This window comes from Pollachius pollachius (assembly GCF_949987615.1).
Source record: "Pollachius pollachius genome assembly, chromosome: 10".
In the NCBI taxonomy this organism is placed as follows: Eukaryota; Metazoa; Chordata; class Actinopteri; order Gadiformes; family Gadidae; genus Pollachius; species Pollachius pollachius.
Genome location: NC_136943.1, coordinates 5,736,903 through 5,752,326, shown reverse-complemented (window position 1 = coordinate 5,752,326; position 15,424 = coordinate 5,736,903). Strand labels below are relative to the sequence as shown.

The following is a 15,424-nucleotide window of genomic DNA, read 5'->3' as shown; positions in this document are numbered from 1 at the left end:
ATGCAACTGAATGACACAAGAGCACAAAGAAAACTATTACATTTTCTGGCACATTTTATATTATGGAAACTAAGGGGGTCGAAGAGGATAAACAGAAAGCTTTATTTTAGCGTTTCCAGATGTTGTTTGCCAGTGCTTGCGTGTGCACACTTGTACGAATTAATTTCAACTAACTGGTAGCTTTGCAGTAACAACAGACCTCAGTGAGAGAATTCCTATGCTGGGATTTTTAAAGATGCAAAGTTTCCTTGTGACAGAACAGACCTTGCACTGCTTCAATCCTGCTTATTTCTGAGTGACAGGCATTTGGAGAACTGTGAGAGATCAAAGCTTCAAGAAATTAAATTGTCCACTTTGGGAAATTACCACTGCACAAAATGTAATTACGACACACTATCATAAAATGCGTCTGACTGACGTTCAGCTTGGACACAGTGATTAGTGTTTGTATTTAACTGTCTATGAGCGCAGTTGGATTCCTTTCTGGCACTAATTAATTATGGGTTGTTCGCTCTACAGATGGTGGCAATAATGGAGCTGTCACCTACAAACTGTTTCTCTGCAGAAATTATAATAATCATCCCCCCTGAGGTTCAGTCTCGCACTTTCTCCCACGTGACCTCTGACCTCCTCTATTCAAAACACGCTGATTTCTCTCCATATTTAAAGTTCCCTCACATGGCAGCAATCTAAAAAAAGGGATAAATACTTGCCCCAAACTACGTACGTAAACGCCTTGTTCTAGTATAAGTGTTTTTCTCGATGGCAGACGCGTCACCCTTCTGCCTCCACCTGCCCCTTCTTCCCATTCCTCCACCCCCACCAACCCAGCCAGTCCCCAGTTACAATTAAATGGCATTTCATAGTCACTCTGTGCATTTCTGTTACAAGAACCCTGAGATACATCAACTCAGAGGATAACGCGGCCCTATCAAATGCACGTACAACGATAGGCGGTCAATTTAAGACCTGCCATCTCACACACACACACACTCTCTGTGAAGTGTACTAAGTAGAATTTTGCCCATCACCACCCCAGCCTAGCCTGGCTCCGCCCGCCTAAGTACTTCCGCTCAATTTGAATTTCCCTTCAGTACTACGTCTGGGTCTGCGGTATGTTAGTGGGTTTTCTCTGTCCAAATTTTCTGCGTCCAATCAGCGAACAGAGGGAGTGGCTCCGAACAATGATGTTAAAGTCAGCTCTCGTTGACGGACATCTTCACGCACAGTGTTTGGTTTGTTTACAGCCTGCGCACAATGTGATTCCCGGCCAAACGTTAGCGATTGGTTATGGCAGATCCAGAGTGGCACTGGGCAGATCCAATAGTTTTAAACTTCAACAGACACCCGCCTTCAAGTGAGTTAACGTTTGTCAATTGAGTAGGTCCAGACACTCTTTGCAAATGAAATGAAGTACGAGAGTCTGGTAGGAAAAGGCTAACACCAGCCTCCACCTGCTTTGGTTCTGCTCTGTATTGTTTGTAACCTACACAATGGGTACAGATGTCTGATGGACCCATGGGGGATTGTACAGTGCTCCCTGTTGTCCAAGGTTGCATGCTCTGGTATGCTGTATCTGGCATGCCCCAAATCTGACAGCAGGGAGCACCAGAAAAGAGTGGCGCCGTACCGCGGAACTAAAGGGTAAAATCATTTCATGCAATAAATGGTTGCCTCTATGACATGAGTGATTTCTGACGGTAAGTACAGTAACTGTAGCATGAGACCATCATTTCTCCCCTCTAAACGACTAATACAGGTGGCTTCCAACACAGCTGTGAACTGTATCATTGAATAAGTGTAGCTCTCCAGCGACAAACATCATGGAAGTACGTGGGGGGAATGTGTAGTGATATAGAATGGCCATGCAGACACACACAAGCACACAAACACACACACACATACAAAGAATAACAGAATACAGTCATGACCGAAGACATATAGGAAGAACATTGACTTACCTGTGCAGCAGCAGCAGAAGAGAAGAAGAGGACCAGGAGAAACATGAAAGAAACAGAGAAATATGTCAACAATTCTGTACTTGTAATAGTCACATACAACCAAGCTTTCAAAAAGACAAATGCACACACAGACTCACTGTCAGACACACACACAGATCTAAAGACGTTGTCACTCACACACACAAACACACACACACACACACACACACACACACACACACACACACACACACACAGAGAGACATGCATGGCGATAGTACTGCATGCTGTACAAGAGAAACAGTGTCTTTTAATGGGTAACTACATAGTGGTGATGCGTGTGTCTCTATTACTACATCAAACACGCTACACTGGACAGACACTGCTAGGAAACGAGTTACACTTAGATGTAGAGAGACAGATAGAGGTAGAGAGGAGGAGGAGAAAGGCAGAGAAAGGTTGATACAGAGGGAGATAAGCAGAGCAAGAAAGACAAAGAGAGAAAGACAGAGAGAGAGAGACCACCAGTGTCAATGGGTTCACACTGCTCAAACTGGTGTCACAGAGTGTTCTGTTGCATCTATTTAAGCAGACACCTTCTATCTTAGGCAAAAAACATAGAGTTCACATGAACCACAAGAGCCAGTCAACATCACATGTACTAGGTCCTCTAACACTCACATACGCTCAGGTTTTAATTTCATTGCCCCCATCGTCATGGAAGTATGCAGCAAGACTTACTGTCTTCGAAAGGGTCTGAGTTTGCTTTAAGGTGTCAGCTTGATGACAAAATATATTTGCTTAGCCAGCTGTCTGTCCCTTCTTTGCTCTCCACTTGTCTATAAGCTTGGCTCATGTCGTAAGCCAACATCGGACATTGCAAATTATCTCAAAATGAGCGAGATGGGACCTGGAAATGTCCATACTAGACAGTTTGTGCTTCCAAACGCTTTCCAAACGCTTTACAAACGTTTAGGGAGGAATTCTTCCCTGATGGGAGCTGATTATTAACACGCACACAAGGAACACCTAAGCATGGTTTAAATTCAAAATAATCCCGCTGCCCTCTGACTTCCTCTGAAAATATTGTCTTTCTTGTTGTTTGTTCAACTACTTGCAACAGATACGGACTTGAATGGTCAAGTAGCAAAGAAGGTGATACAACATATATTGTCTTAAACCCCAGAATAAGAACATCACCCAGGTCCAGCTTCAAGGCGGTTCTATTGACCGGTCTTAACCTTACGTCTCTGTCTTAAACAGAGTCCATGCAAAAATTGATTCAGGGGTCTCACTAGTCCGCTCGCCGCTTTGTAGAAGAACCTCCGCAGATACCTGCCTATCGATTTCCATGTGTGTGTGTGTGTGTGTGTGTGTGTGTGTGTGTGTGTGTGTGTGTGTGTGCGTGTGTGTGTGTGTGCGAGGATGGTAGGAAGATGTAAGTCATGACCTTGGTCAATGTGTGCTGCTGGTTGTGTTCTCATTAGAACGTAATTGAAGCTGCATAGACAGACTCAGTTGAGTTTGATTAAAGTCGTCAGGTGTCTCTCTGTCCAGCATGCACACACATGCAAATGCATGCAAACACACACAAACAAACTCACACACATTCACACACAAATGCACAAACACAAACACACAAAACACATGGCTGCTCTTATTAGGTGTGTTCTCTCTCTCTCTTTTACTGTCTCTCTCCCTTTCCATTCTGGCTGCCCTCTTGACCTCACTCACTCGCTCTAATGGAGGTTGCATGACACAGAAAGAAGCAGCACTCAATGTTTCTGTATTAATGAATAGGTCTTCTGCAATGAACAAATGCCCTCCTTTTGATCATTCGTCCCCCTGTCTTCCCTCCGTTTACACATGTTGCTTTAACCACCATGTATCACAGACGAGAGAGAGAGAGAGAGAGAGAGACAGAGAGACAGAGAGAGAGAGAGAGAGAGAGAGAGAGAGAGAGAGAGAGAGAGATAAAAGTGCACTTTTTAATTAATCTCTTTTACAGCAGCAGGAGATAAATAGACAGTTGACTTCCTTGTTCCTCATGTTCTTTCAATATAAAGTAAACGGTTGGTTGAAGGCTAAAATTCGTAAAAACAGGGTTTTATTTTTTATTATTTGGTTTAATTAGTGTATTTATATCAAGACCAAATTACCCTTATTAACAGATTAATCACTTGATATTTTTAAGGTTCATTCAGCAGCCAGTTTATTCAATGTGTTGAGTGAATTTAAAACATGAATCAAAAACGTTGCTTTCTGGCAATGCCTGAGAGGACGTTGAAAGAGAGAATCAGACCAATCAGGCGCAGCCAGAGGCATTTTGGCCACTGAAAGTTGTCATACATGGGTGGGTGCCCACACACACAACGCAAACACACAAACACACATACAAAACCCACACACTTGTGATCAATTAATTAACAAAGGATACTCTATGAACTCTATAAAGAATCACAGGACCCTCTATCGACTCTATGAGGTTTCATGGTGGAAACTGCAATCCAAACTGGAGGCTAAGCATGACCTTTAAAGAGGGACTCCTACTTAACACCATGTGTGCCATGTGCGCCATCACAATCAGTGTAATAGCAAGATAATTCAGTGTTTTCCAGCTGGCTCAATAAATATACACACAGACACACACATACACACACACACATACACACATGAACAAACTCCAATACACTATTTGCCTGGGCAACTGACGGTCCAGCCAGCTGTTCCCTTGACAACAATGGTGGGAGGGGGGGTCTCTACTGAGGTACAGGGGTCATACAGAGCCGGCGAACTTGGCTGAACTGGGAAGTCATTACAGAGGGTTCTGCAGCACATTGAGTTGCTGTGGTAGTACACTTGTCAATTGTGTTTGACCCAGGCGGAAAATATACAGGCGGATCACTCAGGGCCGATCGAAAGGTTCCATGCCACGTCCAACGTATTCTCTCCGTCTCCCTAGCGATCAGCCCGGAGCCGGAAGGGCTGTGGCGCTGGAATTGTGAACATTGTGAATACAAAACAAGGCTGCACTATGCATGGCTGGTAGGATCAATATTTGAAGTATGAACCCACACGCTAACACTCATTGGAGGATAAATGTAAAGAGCATGCTAAGTAGGGCGATGATATATGTAACATTACAGCTCTGTGCTCGCTTGCGTGAGGGGTTCAACACTGGGGCACTGCCGGGGTCCTCCTATCTGCTTTGTTAGACTGCCCGGCGGAGTGACCCACTGCGTGCATCGGCCATGGGGGCTCGTAGTCTTACTGCACGGACACACGTTCGCAGATTTACATTCAAACTCATGCCAACTGAGAGAGCTAATCAGCTGTTTAATATAGGCTTTTTAATAATATACTAAATTCTCTCTCCCTCTCTCGCCCTCCACTTTATTACTACTGCTCACAAGGCAGGAGGAGCAGCAGAGGAGGGAGAAGCCTACTGAATTATTGACGTGGTATCTCTCTCTGTCTCTCTCTCTCTCTCTCTCTCTTTATCTCTTTCACATAGACACACATGCATTCGCACATACACGTCCGTGAGCAGCAGGGAATGAAAACGACCATTTCAATCAGGCAAGTCTCATTAAACCGTGCACACACGCACGCACATGCACGCATAGTTCCCTGAGCAGGGAATGAAAATGACCAATTCAATCTGCCAAATTTCATTCAATTATAAACAACAGAGAAAGAGAGAAAAAAGAGAAAGCGAGGAATAGGCAGACATAAACTGATGCTGGCAAAGATACAATATAACCATTGAACACATACCGCCATCTTATACACATACGCATGGGTGTAATGTTTGCTCTTTATCTGACCTGGAGAAGATTGAATGATGGGCGGACTCCTTCTGAATCCATCACTATATGGAATAGGAAAGGAAATGTGCGCGTGGGCACAAATGTGCACACATAGGAGCCAAGACACACATTAAAAATAAAACGCATGAGTAAATCGACTAAGCTTGGTCAAACACCCTTTCTTGGGTGAGTATTGGCTGCCTGCTGCATAACTAACGGGCCCCAGGTGCTCATTATGGGATGCTAAGTAGGAGATAACACTGGCCACTGGCCCTGCAGTGAATCGCAGGGTGAGAGAGACAGAGGAATAGTACCTTGTCCCGGGATAAACACCATGAAGCTAGGCGGAAGGGCTGCCAAGATCTCTTCTTTTTTTTTTTTTTACAAATAGCAGTTTGTTTGTAGTGTTGTTTGGGTGTGTAGAATGTGTTGTTTGGGTGTTGTTTTGATTCTCGCTAAACATATGGCCGTTGATGTAAAGGTTGCTACATGTCTTCGATTATTAAAACGTTGATTTAACGCTAGCAACTAATGTTAGTTTGGGCGAGAACATACAAGTAAGTAGACGTTGGAATTATCAAAAACAAATAGCAACCATTACAAACAACAATTGATGTATGTTTAGTGAAATACTATGTCATATGTTTAGTGAAATATTATATGCCATATGTTTTCAGAAATAGGATATGCCATATGTTTAATGACATATTATACAACAAAACAACATTAGTGGAGATGCACCTGTTCCGACCATTTTCCGTTCTAGTTCTTAAAAGTACATTAAAAGTACCCTAATGCAACTTCCTGTCAAACAACAATTCATTTTAAAGGTTTATTCCACCCAAACACAACTTTGTTACCACCACATCCACCTCTACATCCCTCCAACCCATTCACACGTCTCCCTAGAGAGAGAGCGAGAGAGAGAGAATGTATCACAAAGGCCATATTTCCGCACATCCCCAATTCTGCAGACCTGTGCTCTGCATTCATCCAGCATGTGCGCATCTTGCCCAACTACACACTTGATATTTGACAATGACATTATGCCACACTTATCCATGTCTATCCATCCATCATCTCGACTTTTTTTTCATCCCTGATGAAAAGGCCAAGTACAGCGAGCAAAAACAAATAAATAATTGAGTAGATCAATAGGTGAAATGTGAATCACAGAGAGACATGAGCACTAGGTGGACCTGGCTGGGATATGATCTGTGCTGAACATGGAGGTTTTTTTGCTTGTTTATTTTTCCAAGCAGTCAATTTACCCTGTTTGCTTGTGTTCCATAAACTTGAGAAAAACGGTTTGGCCGTCCATATTTTAAAGTGTCATCGAAACCAAAACAGTCTTCTTTTTGTTTAAAATGTGTTAGTATGTCTTGCCATTCAGTGATTACGAAAATGATACCGTAACTTACAGAAAACGGGTGCAATCTGGCATAGAGGATCCGGTTTCTGCCAGTCCCTGCACTACACTTAACCTGTACCTTTTTATAAAAGTTGCCCTTTCCGTCTGCTTATCTACTTTCTGAATACACTACATAACACACAAGCAAACACAAACCAGCATACACACACACACACGCACACACACACACACACACACACAAGTAGGATGCTAAACACTGATTGTGGTGTAATCATAAATGAGAATTTGCTCACACCTAATGATATTTGTCTGCTGAATAGCCCTATTAAGTTAGTCGATCATGTTTGAATTCATGTCAGAATTCCACTGGGAGTTTAATCAACTGATGGAGGTCAGAATTGAAGCAATTTTTTAATTCCCTTTAAGTCATTTGTGTTCATCTTTTATTACTATAATTGATGCTTGCTGAATGAGCTGTATGCACTTCAAAGACACTTGTGCAAGATCATGTCTTGTCTTTTTATGAGAATAAAACATCTTCCCATGACTTAATTAAATGGAGGATTTGAATGATTCGGTTTATTTAATTTGGTCTGAGTAGTAAAATGTGAGAAAGAGCTTTCACCATCAGCAGCTATATATAAAGCACATTAACATTTTGCAAAAGGTATAATTCATATATGGTACAGTATTGGATAGAAGCATCATGGCAGAGACAAGCATGTCTTATTCACAGGTTATGTAATAATGACAGCCGTGTTTAACAGTAATGCGTTTTACAGGTCAGATGCAACCATCACATCGAAATGAAACAGCAGAGACCATTGGAATACAAGAATTACACAGTCTGTTTTCAAATGAGTAGGATTCTTAGTGGTTTTAGCTTCCAATCACAAATCATAAGAGCCACGGTGAATTGAGTCCCTGAACATCACGCAGAATGCTTTTCCTTCTCAGCAGCAGACTGATTCGCTGCGAGATCCGTCATTACAAAAGTGTGTGTGTGTGTGCTTGTGTGTGTGAAGGTGTGTGGGTGTGTATAGTGTATAAGTGTATTCTTGCATCTGTGCATGAAGAAATATATGTGTGTGTGTGTGTGTGTGTGTAGGTGTGTTGGTGTGTGATTGTGGTAAACAAAAGGCAATGTAGAGAACAGCACGTAGTTCAACTCGTGCACAACAACAGCTCATTAAAAACATGAATAGCTCAGAAAGAAAGCTTCACAACGGTAGCATGCTGGCAGCACACCGGCTCCTTGAGGAGGGCTGATGAAGATAACCTTCAGCAGAGAGGTGGATTAAGGTCTAAGGAATAAGTAAGTCAAGATATCCAATTAAGGATATGGTGATTTCTTAGATCCGTCCAACCCTTGCACTCAGAAATCCAACAATTAGGAAGAAAACATGATCATAGAATCAAATAAAACCAGAATGTACTCTTGGTACTGATCTCACATTCACACACCACATTGCCTCGGCCTCCGGTCAAGGTTCACTCCCACTGGTCAGTGACCTCGCTGACCCCCGCCTTTAAGAGGGCTCTGATCACATCAGGGTCCCAATGAATGCTGCCAGGCACAGTAAATCCACTGAGGGATCAATTGAGCGGCTGCAGGGTGAATGTGAGCATGGCTGTTTTTTTTTATTTGGGGGTGTTTCATGGACAGACAAGGAGAGGAGGGGAGAGGGGATGAGACGTGAGAAGGCCAAAAGAGAGGAGAAGAAATATGATGACAGGAGGAAGCCAGAGATGAGATAAGGAACAAGGAGAAAAGACGAAGAGAAGAGAAAAGGAGTGAGGGGAGACAGGATGTCAGGTAAGCAGAGTTGAAGAGAGAAGAAGGGGAGAGGATGTGGATAGGTGCACTGTTCACCTCGTAACTTAATTGCAAAGTTAGTGGGAAAATGCATCCATTGTAATGGAAAGAAGTGTGTGCATGTATGTGTGAAGGTGACTCTAGAGTGTCCATGATTGATGCTCCGGCAAACACACACACACACACACACACTAACACACACACACATGCACACTTTAATCGACATTAAAACACAACCAAGCTTAGCAGAACTCTTTTCATCACTAAAGTTTTTTGCACTTCTGTCTGCACGGCAGTTCAGGAGTGAAATGCATGCAGATTAAGCCAGGTTAATGCATGTAGATGGTTCAATAAAATGTTTCTTGCGCCCTACCATATTTCCCATTAAGCGACCTCAGGCTAGTTGTTCCTCTGCAGCATTTTACTGCACAGAAACATGCCAACGGAAGCAGACCTATGTCGCTTCCATTTAGTTGATTTAGTGGACCCTTTACACAAATCGTCGACAGTAAAGTTACTTCCTGTTCCTTTTAACAATAGGTCATTTTATTTATCTCAGCAGCACCATCAAGGTCAATCTATATTGTATTGATTAGTTGTGTCTATACTGTTCTAAAGTATAGACTGCCATACCGAATCGAACAGACCCATGATCAATGTTTCAAGCTACATCTGTGTTTCTCCAAGTGGAATAAGGGTTTATTCAACAACTGAGATCTACATCATCAGACTACTTATAGCTCTCACGTTCCCACCACCATCATCAGACTACTTATTATTCTCGCCTGTCCCACATTCTCATCACCTCTGTCGGAAATAAAGGCTGAAGCATCGGTATAGATGACATTGTTGTTTAGAAGACTCTTGAATATTTACAACAACAAGAATTACCATTAAAATCCTCCTTAACCTGGAGGACATAAACTCACCCATGCGCTTATACATGCACACACACCACGACACCTGTAATTGTGATTGATGGACATAATAAAAATGTAAGGCAACAGCACCGGATATGTTAGGAATTTGACAAAATAACAACAAAAGTTGAAATGCTATAGGTATTAAATATTGAAAAAATAAAAATACCTCTCTTTGCCTATCCCCTCTGTCCCTCTCTCTCTCTGTTTATCTCAATTTCTCCCCCTCCCCTCTGTCCCTCTCTCTCTCTCGCTCTCATCAGTATAAACAGTACAAAAGCAAAACAACAGAAACGGTGTGTCAAGATGTTTCCTCCATAAACAGGAACAACCACTTAATGAACAGACCGCCTGGGGGCCGAGGTGGTACACACACATATATCTGTGGTGGCACAATGGGCTCACACCTGCGCATGAACACACACACAAACACACACACACACACACACACACACACACACAAACACACCATTCTAGACAAATAGATTTTCCTGACAGAACACAAGGATGTGGGGAAAGCCTTCTCTTTCCTGTCACCACTTCAGAGTGCAAGGCAAAAGAAATGGAGAAGTGTGTGTGTGTGTGTGTGTGTGTGTGTGTGTGTGTGTGTGTGTGTGTGTGTATGTGTGTGTGTGTGTGTGTGTGCATGTGTGTGTGAGAGAGAGTATTGTGTATGTGTGGGACTATGTGTGTATTTAGAGAGATGTGACACTTTTCAGAGGAAAAAACAAACAAACAAACAATCAAATAATGGGACTCCCCACACATACAACTACTTTTTCACCACTGCGATATCAATTTCACCAAGATGTTGACCACCATATTCCCGATAATCGTTTCTATTAGGGGTGTAACGATACACGTATTTGTACCGAACCGTCACGGTACAGGCACTTCAGTGCGGTTACAGTGGTGGACCGCGGTGCGTAAATGTGGCGTACATAGCGTTAATATGGCGAATATAAAGGCTTGTTTTTGCGATGCGGAATTTAAAACTTGAAGTCGGAGTTCCCCCCGTACCGTTCAGCCAAAGTATGCTACTCCGACTCCGTAATCCGAATCCGTAACTACGGAGACCCCTCAGCGGCTCTCCGTCGGGATGTCGGATACGCAATGCAATTCGCAGCCCGATTGATCTTATATGTTGACTACAAACCATATAAGCAGTGTTGTAAATAAACTTCCAAAGCTTTTCAAATCTTATTTGGTGTTTAATTGGTCCTAAAGGTGCAAAGTAAACAATGTACAAGGTAATTAAGGCAAAGTCAAACCGGAGAAGTGATTCCGGAAATGATTTTGTTAGAGGACCAATAGGTCTCCGACAGGCTCTCCGGCTACGAAGAGGGCTGACTATGTACAGCACTTTAACATGCACACGCATTTGAAAAGGCACCATTCAGGTGTTACTATCACTGTTGCTGTTTAAAAAAAAACGAGCTGTGCAAACCCAGCTCACGACACTATTTCAACAACCCCTGTCTGGGAATTCAGAAGTGCAAATGCCATAACCAAGTTTATTGGTGTTTTCATTGCTCCTGATCTACGGCCATTCTTCATTGTTGACAAACAAGCAGTATTTTTAAATTTTCCCCTTAACTATGAACCGTACCGTCCTGTACCGTACCGTGACTTCAAAACCACAACCTCAGCAAATACCATTTCCAGTTATAGACTGGTTTTGGTGAAAGCACTATGTTTGGGCCAAATGTTTGTGCTTAAAACAATCATTACACAATTAAAATATCCCCCTCGTCAATAAACAGTCTTTTCTCCCGTGACAGTGTTGATACAAGTAAGTAGTTCGCCATATTATTATACTGATCGAATAAACACAATTGTCTCAGCACCAGATGGTATTTCAGATTGTCTTTGAGCTGCATGCTCATATACTGAGTCTCAACATTCATATGACTGGACGGAAGCCTCTGTGTATCCTTCCTCATATTTTTGAATCTATTTTTTTCAGTTTGAGTGGAAGAATGGCAATGATGAACTAAAATTCCTGTTGATGCTATTTTGCAGGTGGTTAAGCTTACTGTTTTCTATATGGACAATCCATCACAGAATGAAGGATGGGCAGCATATGCATGTATGTTCTGTACACTGTTGCAGTGTATTTTATTGAAAAGTTGAATAAATCTATTCCATCTCTGACACAATAATGATCCGTTTTGCTCTGTTGATAATAACAAAGCAGAGAGAGACAGAAATACAGACAGAGGGAGAGAGAGGCAAAGAAAGACAGACTGACAGAGAGATGGAAAGAGTGAGAGAGGAACAGAATGTCAGAAGGAGAGAGACAGGCAGAGAGAGAAAGAGAGGTAGAGAGAGGTAGAGAGAGAGAGAGAGAGAGATAGAGAGAGAGAGAGAGAGAGATAGGAAATGGGGGATGGTTGCTCATCCAGGGGGTCAAAATACATACTTAGTATACAGGGAAGTATGACAGTTACAAAGACATGCATAGCATAAATATGTGAAGAATCTGGTGGTGGGGGAGGATCTGAGAGAAACATGAGATGAAAGAAAATAGGGAGATGCCTGTTTTATAATATTCACATTGATGCCAAGTGACGGGGACGATTTTAATATTGGCATATAAAAAAAAAGGCTGAAAAATTAAGTGTTGTTTGAACATGAACGACATCACTTCAACCGATGATTCAATAAATAATGTATAAATGTTTGGTATTGGTTCAAACAGATAGTCACTGGAGAAGGACAGTTAATAGAACTGCCTGGTCTCTTGGGGGGATATACTCTGTGAATCTACACAGAGACAAGCACATACAGAGACAGGCACATGCAGACACACACACACACACACACACACACTCACACACATGAGCCAATACCAACTCCCATCACAATTCCATCAATCAATATCAGAGCAGCAGCGATAAATGTGCCACGGCCAGTGTGGTAATCTAAGCAGGAGCTTGGACCTCATAATGGTGGTGGCAGGAGCATGACACTAAATCATGTTCCATGAGCTCAAAGCTGCCTGCTTCTTCCATGGAGGATGGGTTGGGTTTGAATGGAGAGAGAGACAGTAGAGACATCTCACTAAGAGACAAACTGATGTTTCAATGCAATGTCTGACTCTTTGCTATTGAGTCTGTGTAAGGATGCGTACACATAGGCCGGGGACAGCCTAGGTCGGACAACCAGGTATCTTGTGGCTGCGAGTCAAACAACAAGGGCACTACACCGACCTCCATCCTGCCTCTCCCCACGACTCTGTCAGGGAGACAGGATCATGGACCTCAAGCTTCCCAACCCGGAACACCGTGAGAGTGTTGTGATCATGTTCAGACATCCCATGAAGTCTCACAGACTCTGGCGTCCTGATTTTAGACACCAGCAAGAACAAATAATAAGGCAATAGAAGATCTGATGGTGAAAGAAAGAAAGAAAGAAAGAAAGAAAGAAAGAAAGAAAGAAAGAAAGAAAGACCTGAAAGACTCTCAGGAGAGAGGAGGGGGAGTTGGAATGCCTAACACACTTTCGAGGCAGGAATAAATCAAGTCAAAATCAATTATTTGCCTATAATGCAGCCAGCTGGGGTGCCTACGGTCAAATAGAATAGATGTCCCACTCTCTGGTTAACACAGCCCAGTGTATGAAGGATGGGGGTGGATCCTTTGTGATTCGAGATTAGATTGTTTGGGTTGAGATACTGTCAGTATTTCATAACGTAAGGGTGAGAGAGGTTATTTTCCTGAGAGCCTTGTAGCTGTAGCTATCTCCCGTGTTTGACCTTCTCCTATAACGTGCAGGCAGAGAATTTCTAAAGCAGGGAAGCCTTTTATTTCTTTTCTTCTCTTCTTCCAGGCTTCTGTGTGTCTTGGGGAGAATCCTGGTATGTTTATATGGCTCCCTCTCAAGGTTTTAACCTCGGCTCACATTTAGTTGGTTTGTTAAGTTGACCTGTGCCCATTCTGAAGCTCTTAATTTCCATGGTCCATTGTAGACCAACTCCTTTCCAGAGCCTTCTGTAGACCTTCTAGTACTTAAAGGGGGTGTTGAAAGATACGCATTTTGAATTTTATGTTGCACACCTTTGCCTCAGGCAGACATAACACATCTTCCCTGTGCCTTCATTCCAAATACGCAGTTACCTTAGAAGACTATCATAAGGCAGTAGGCAGCTTTTCATGCACACATACGTAGAAATACACACATCCACAAGCACGCACGCAGACACACACAGACACACACACAGACACACACCTTATCCAAAATAAAGGTTTTTCTTTAGAAGAGAGGGTACAATTTTCACGCACGCACAGACACACACACACACACACACACACACACACACACACACACACACACACACACACACACACACACACACACACACACACACACACACACACACACACACACACACACACACACACACACACACACACACACACAACCCTAACCCTAACACATCACACGCTACGCTGCAGTGCCAGCAGTGAAAAGTAAAACATCCACCGTGTGTAACTCACATCTTTGAATTTGTTCCAGTATCCGTCCTTCTCAGGAGCACCGCGGAGCCATTGGTCGCTGTCCGGCGCGTGGCGGGTGTTGGTGCCGTGGCAAGCCGGTAGGCTGCTGAGCACAAGGGTCACGAGAGGCAACACAGAGAAGAGCATCTCCTGAGGAAAGAAAACAGTGTGGCCATGTGATGCTTATTGAAGCAAAACTAGCTCATTTTTATGATTAGCCGTATTGCCAGAAATTGCCAATCAAATAAAAGCTTTAAAGCTTATTATTTGACTTCGTAATCGTTCAACCTCTCGTTTATGTTGACGTCAAAACGAGTGTTCAGATGACCAATGATAGCGCTCTCGAGGCTACTTAATACTGTACATACTTCATGCCGTTTGTGGAGGGTTTAAAGCGGGAAACGTCTACCTCGACAACATCAAAAAAATGAAGATATCAGCATCACTGGAGCTCGCTCTACCGTGCACCTGCTCTTTGTTTCTGAAGCACGCAGAACAAACAACGGTATCTAATATGTCGTCCTGTTGGTTTGTTTGTCGAGTGTGCTAACCAAAAGAAAATCAGTCCGCATACCTTTTATTTTCCGTCCCCGAAAACAACCTGAATGTATCTGTAACTCCCGGGGAAAACAGTTGCACAGCTCGGGACCTCCAGCTGCAGATGACTTCGTGTGACTGGAAGCTGTTGATGGGACTGGCGCGGCGCGGCGCGAGGGGCGAGAGCCCCCCCCCCTCGTGTGACTAGACTCCGCCTCTTTCTCTGTCTCCCGATTTATCTCTTTTTTAAATTCTTCATCCTCACTCTTCACTCTCCACTCTTTTCACTAACCCCCCTCTTTCTATATCTCTCTCTTGCCCTACCGCTCTCTCCATCTCTCTTCTCTCCCTCTCCTCATTACTTCTCTCTCTCCACTATTTCCCCCATCTCTCCCTCTCTCCCTCTCTCTTCCTCTCCCTCTCCTTCTATCATCATCTCTGCACAGCGGTATTCATTGCATTTTCAACAGAGGTAATTGTGGGGAGTGTGTGTTGTGTATTAATGCCCACTTGATAACAAGCTTAGGTGAA

The 15,424-nt window shown here is 43.1% G+C and overlaps 1 protein-coding gene across 1 annotated transcript in view; it reads right to left on the bottom strand.

Moving 5' to 3' along the window:
* LOC307081625 (testican-1-like) overlaps nucleotides 1-14,729 on the bottom strand; it is a gene marked incomplete at both ends in the record, with an annotated part of 64,986 nt that extends 50,257 nt beyond the window's left edge. Inside the window, 2 exons of the mRNA XM_079744877.1 lie at nucleotides 14,357-14,462; nucleotides 14,725-14,729. Of these exons, the coding sequence (XP_079601003.1) occupies nucleotides 14,357-14,462; nucleotides 14,725-14,729 (111 nt within the window). The remainder of the gene's footprint in view (nucleotides 1-14,356; nucleotides 14,463-14,724) is intronic.
* Nucleotides 14,730-15,424: the final 695 nt, after the last annotated feature.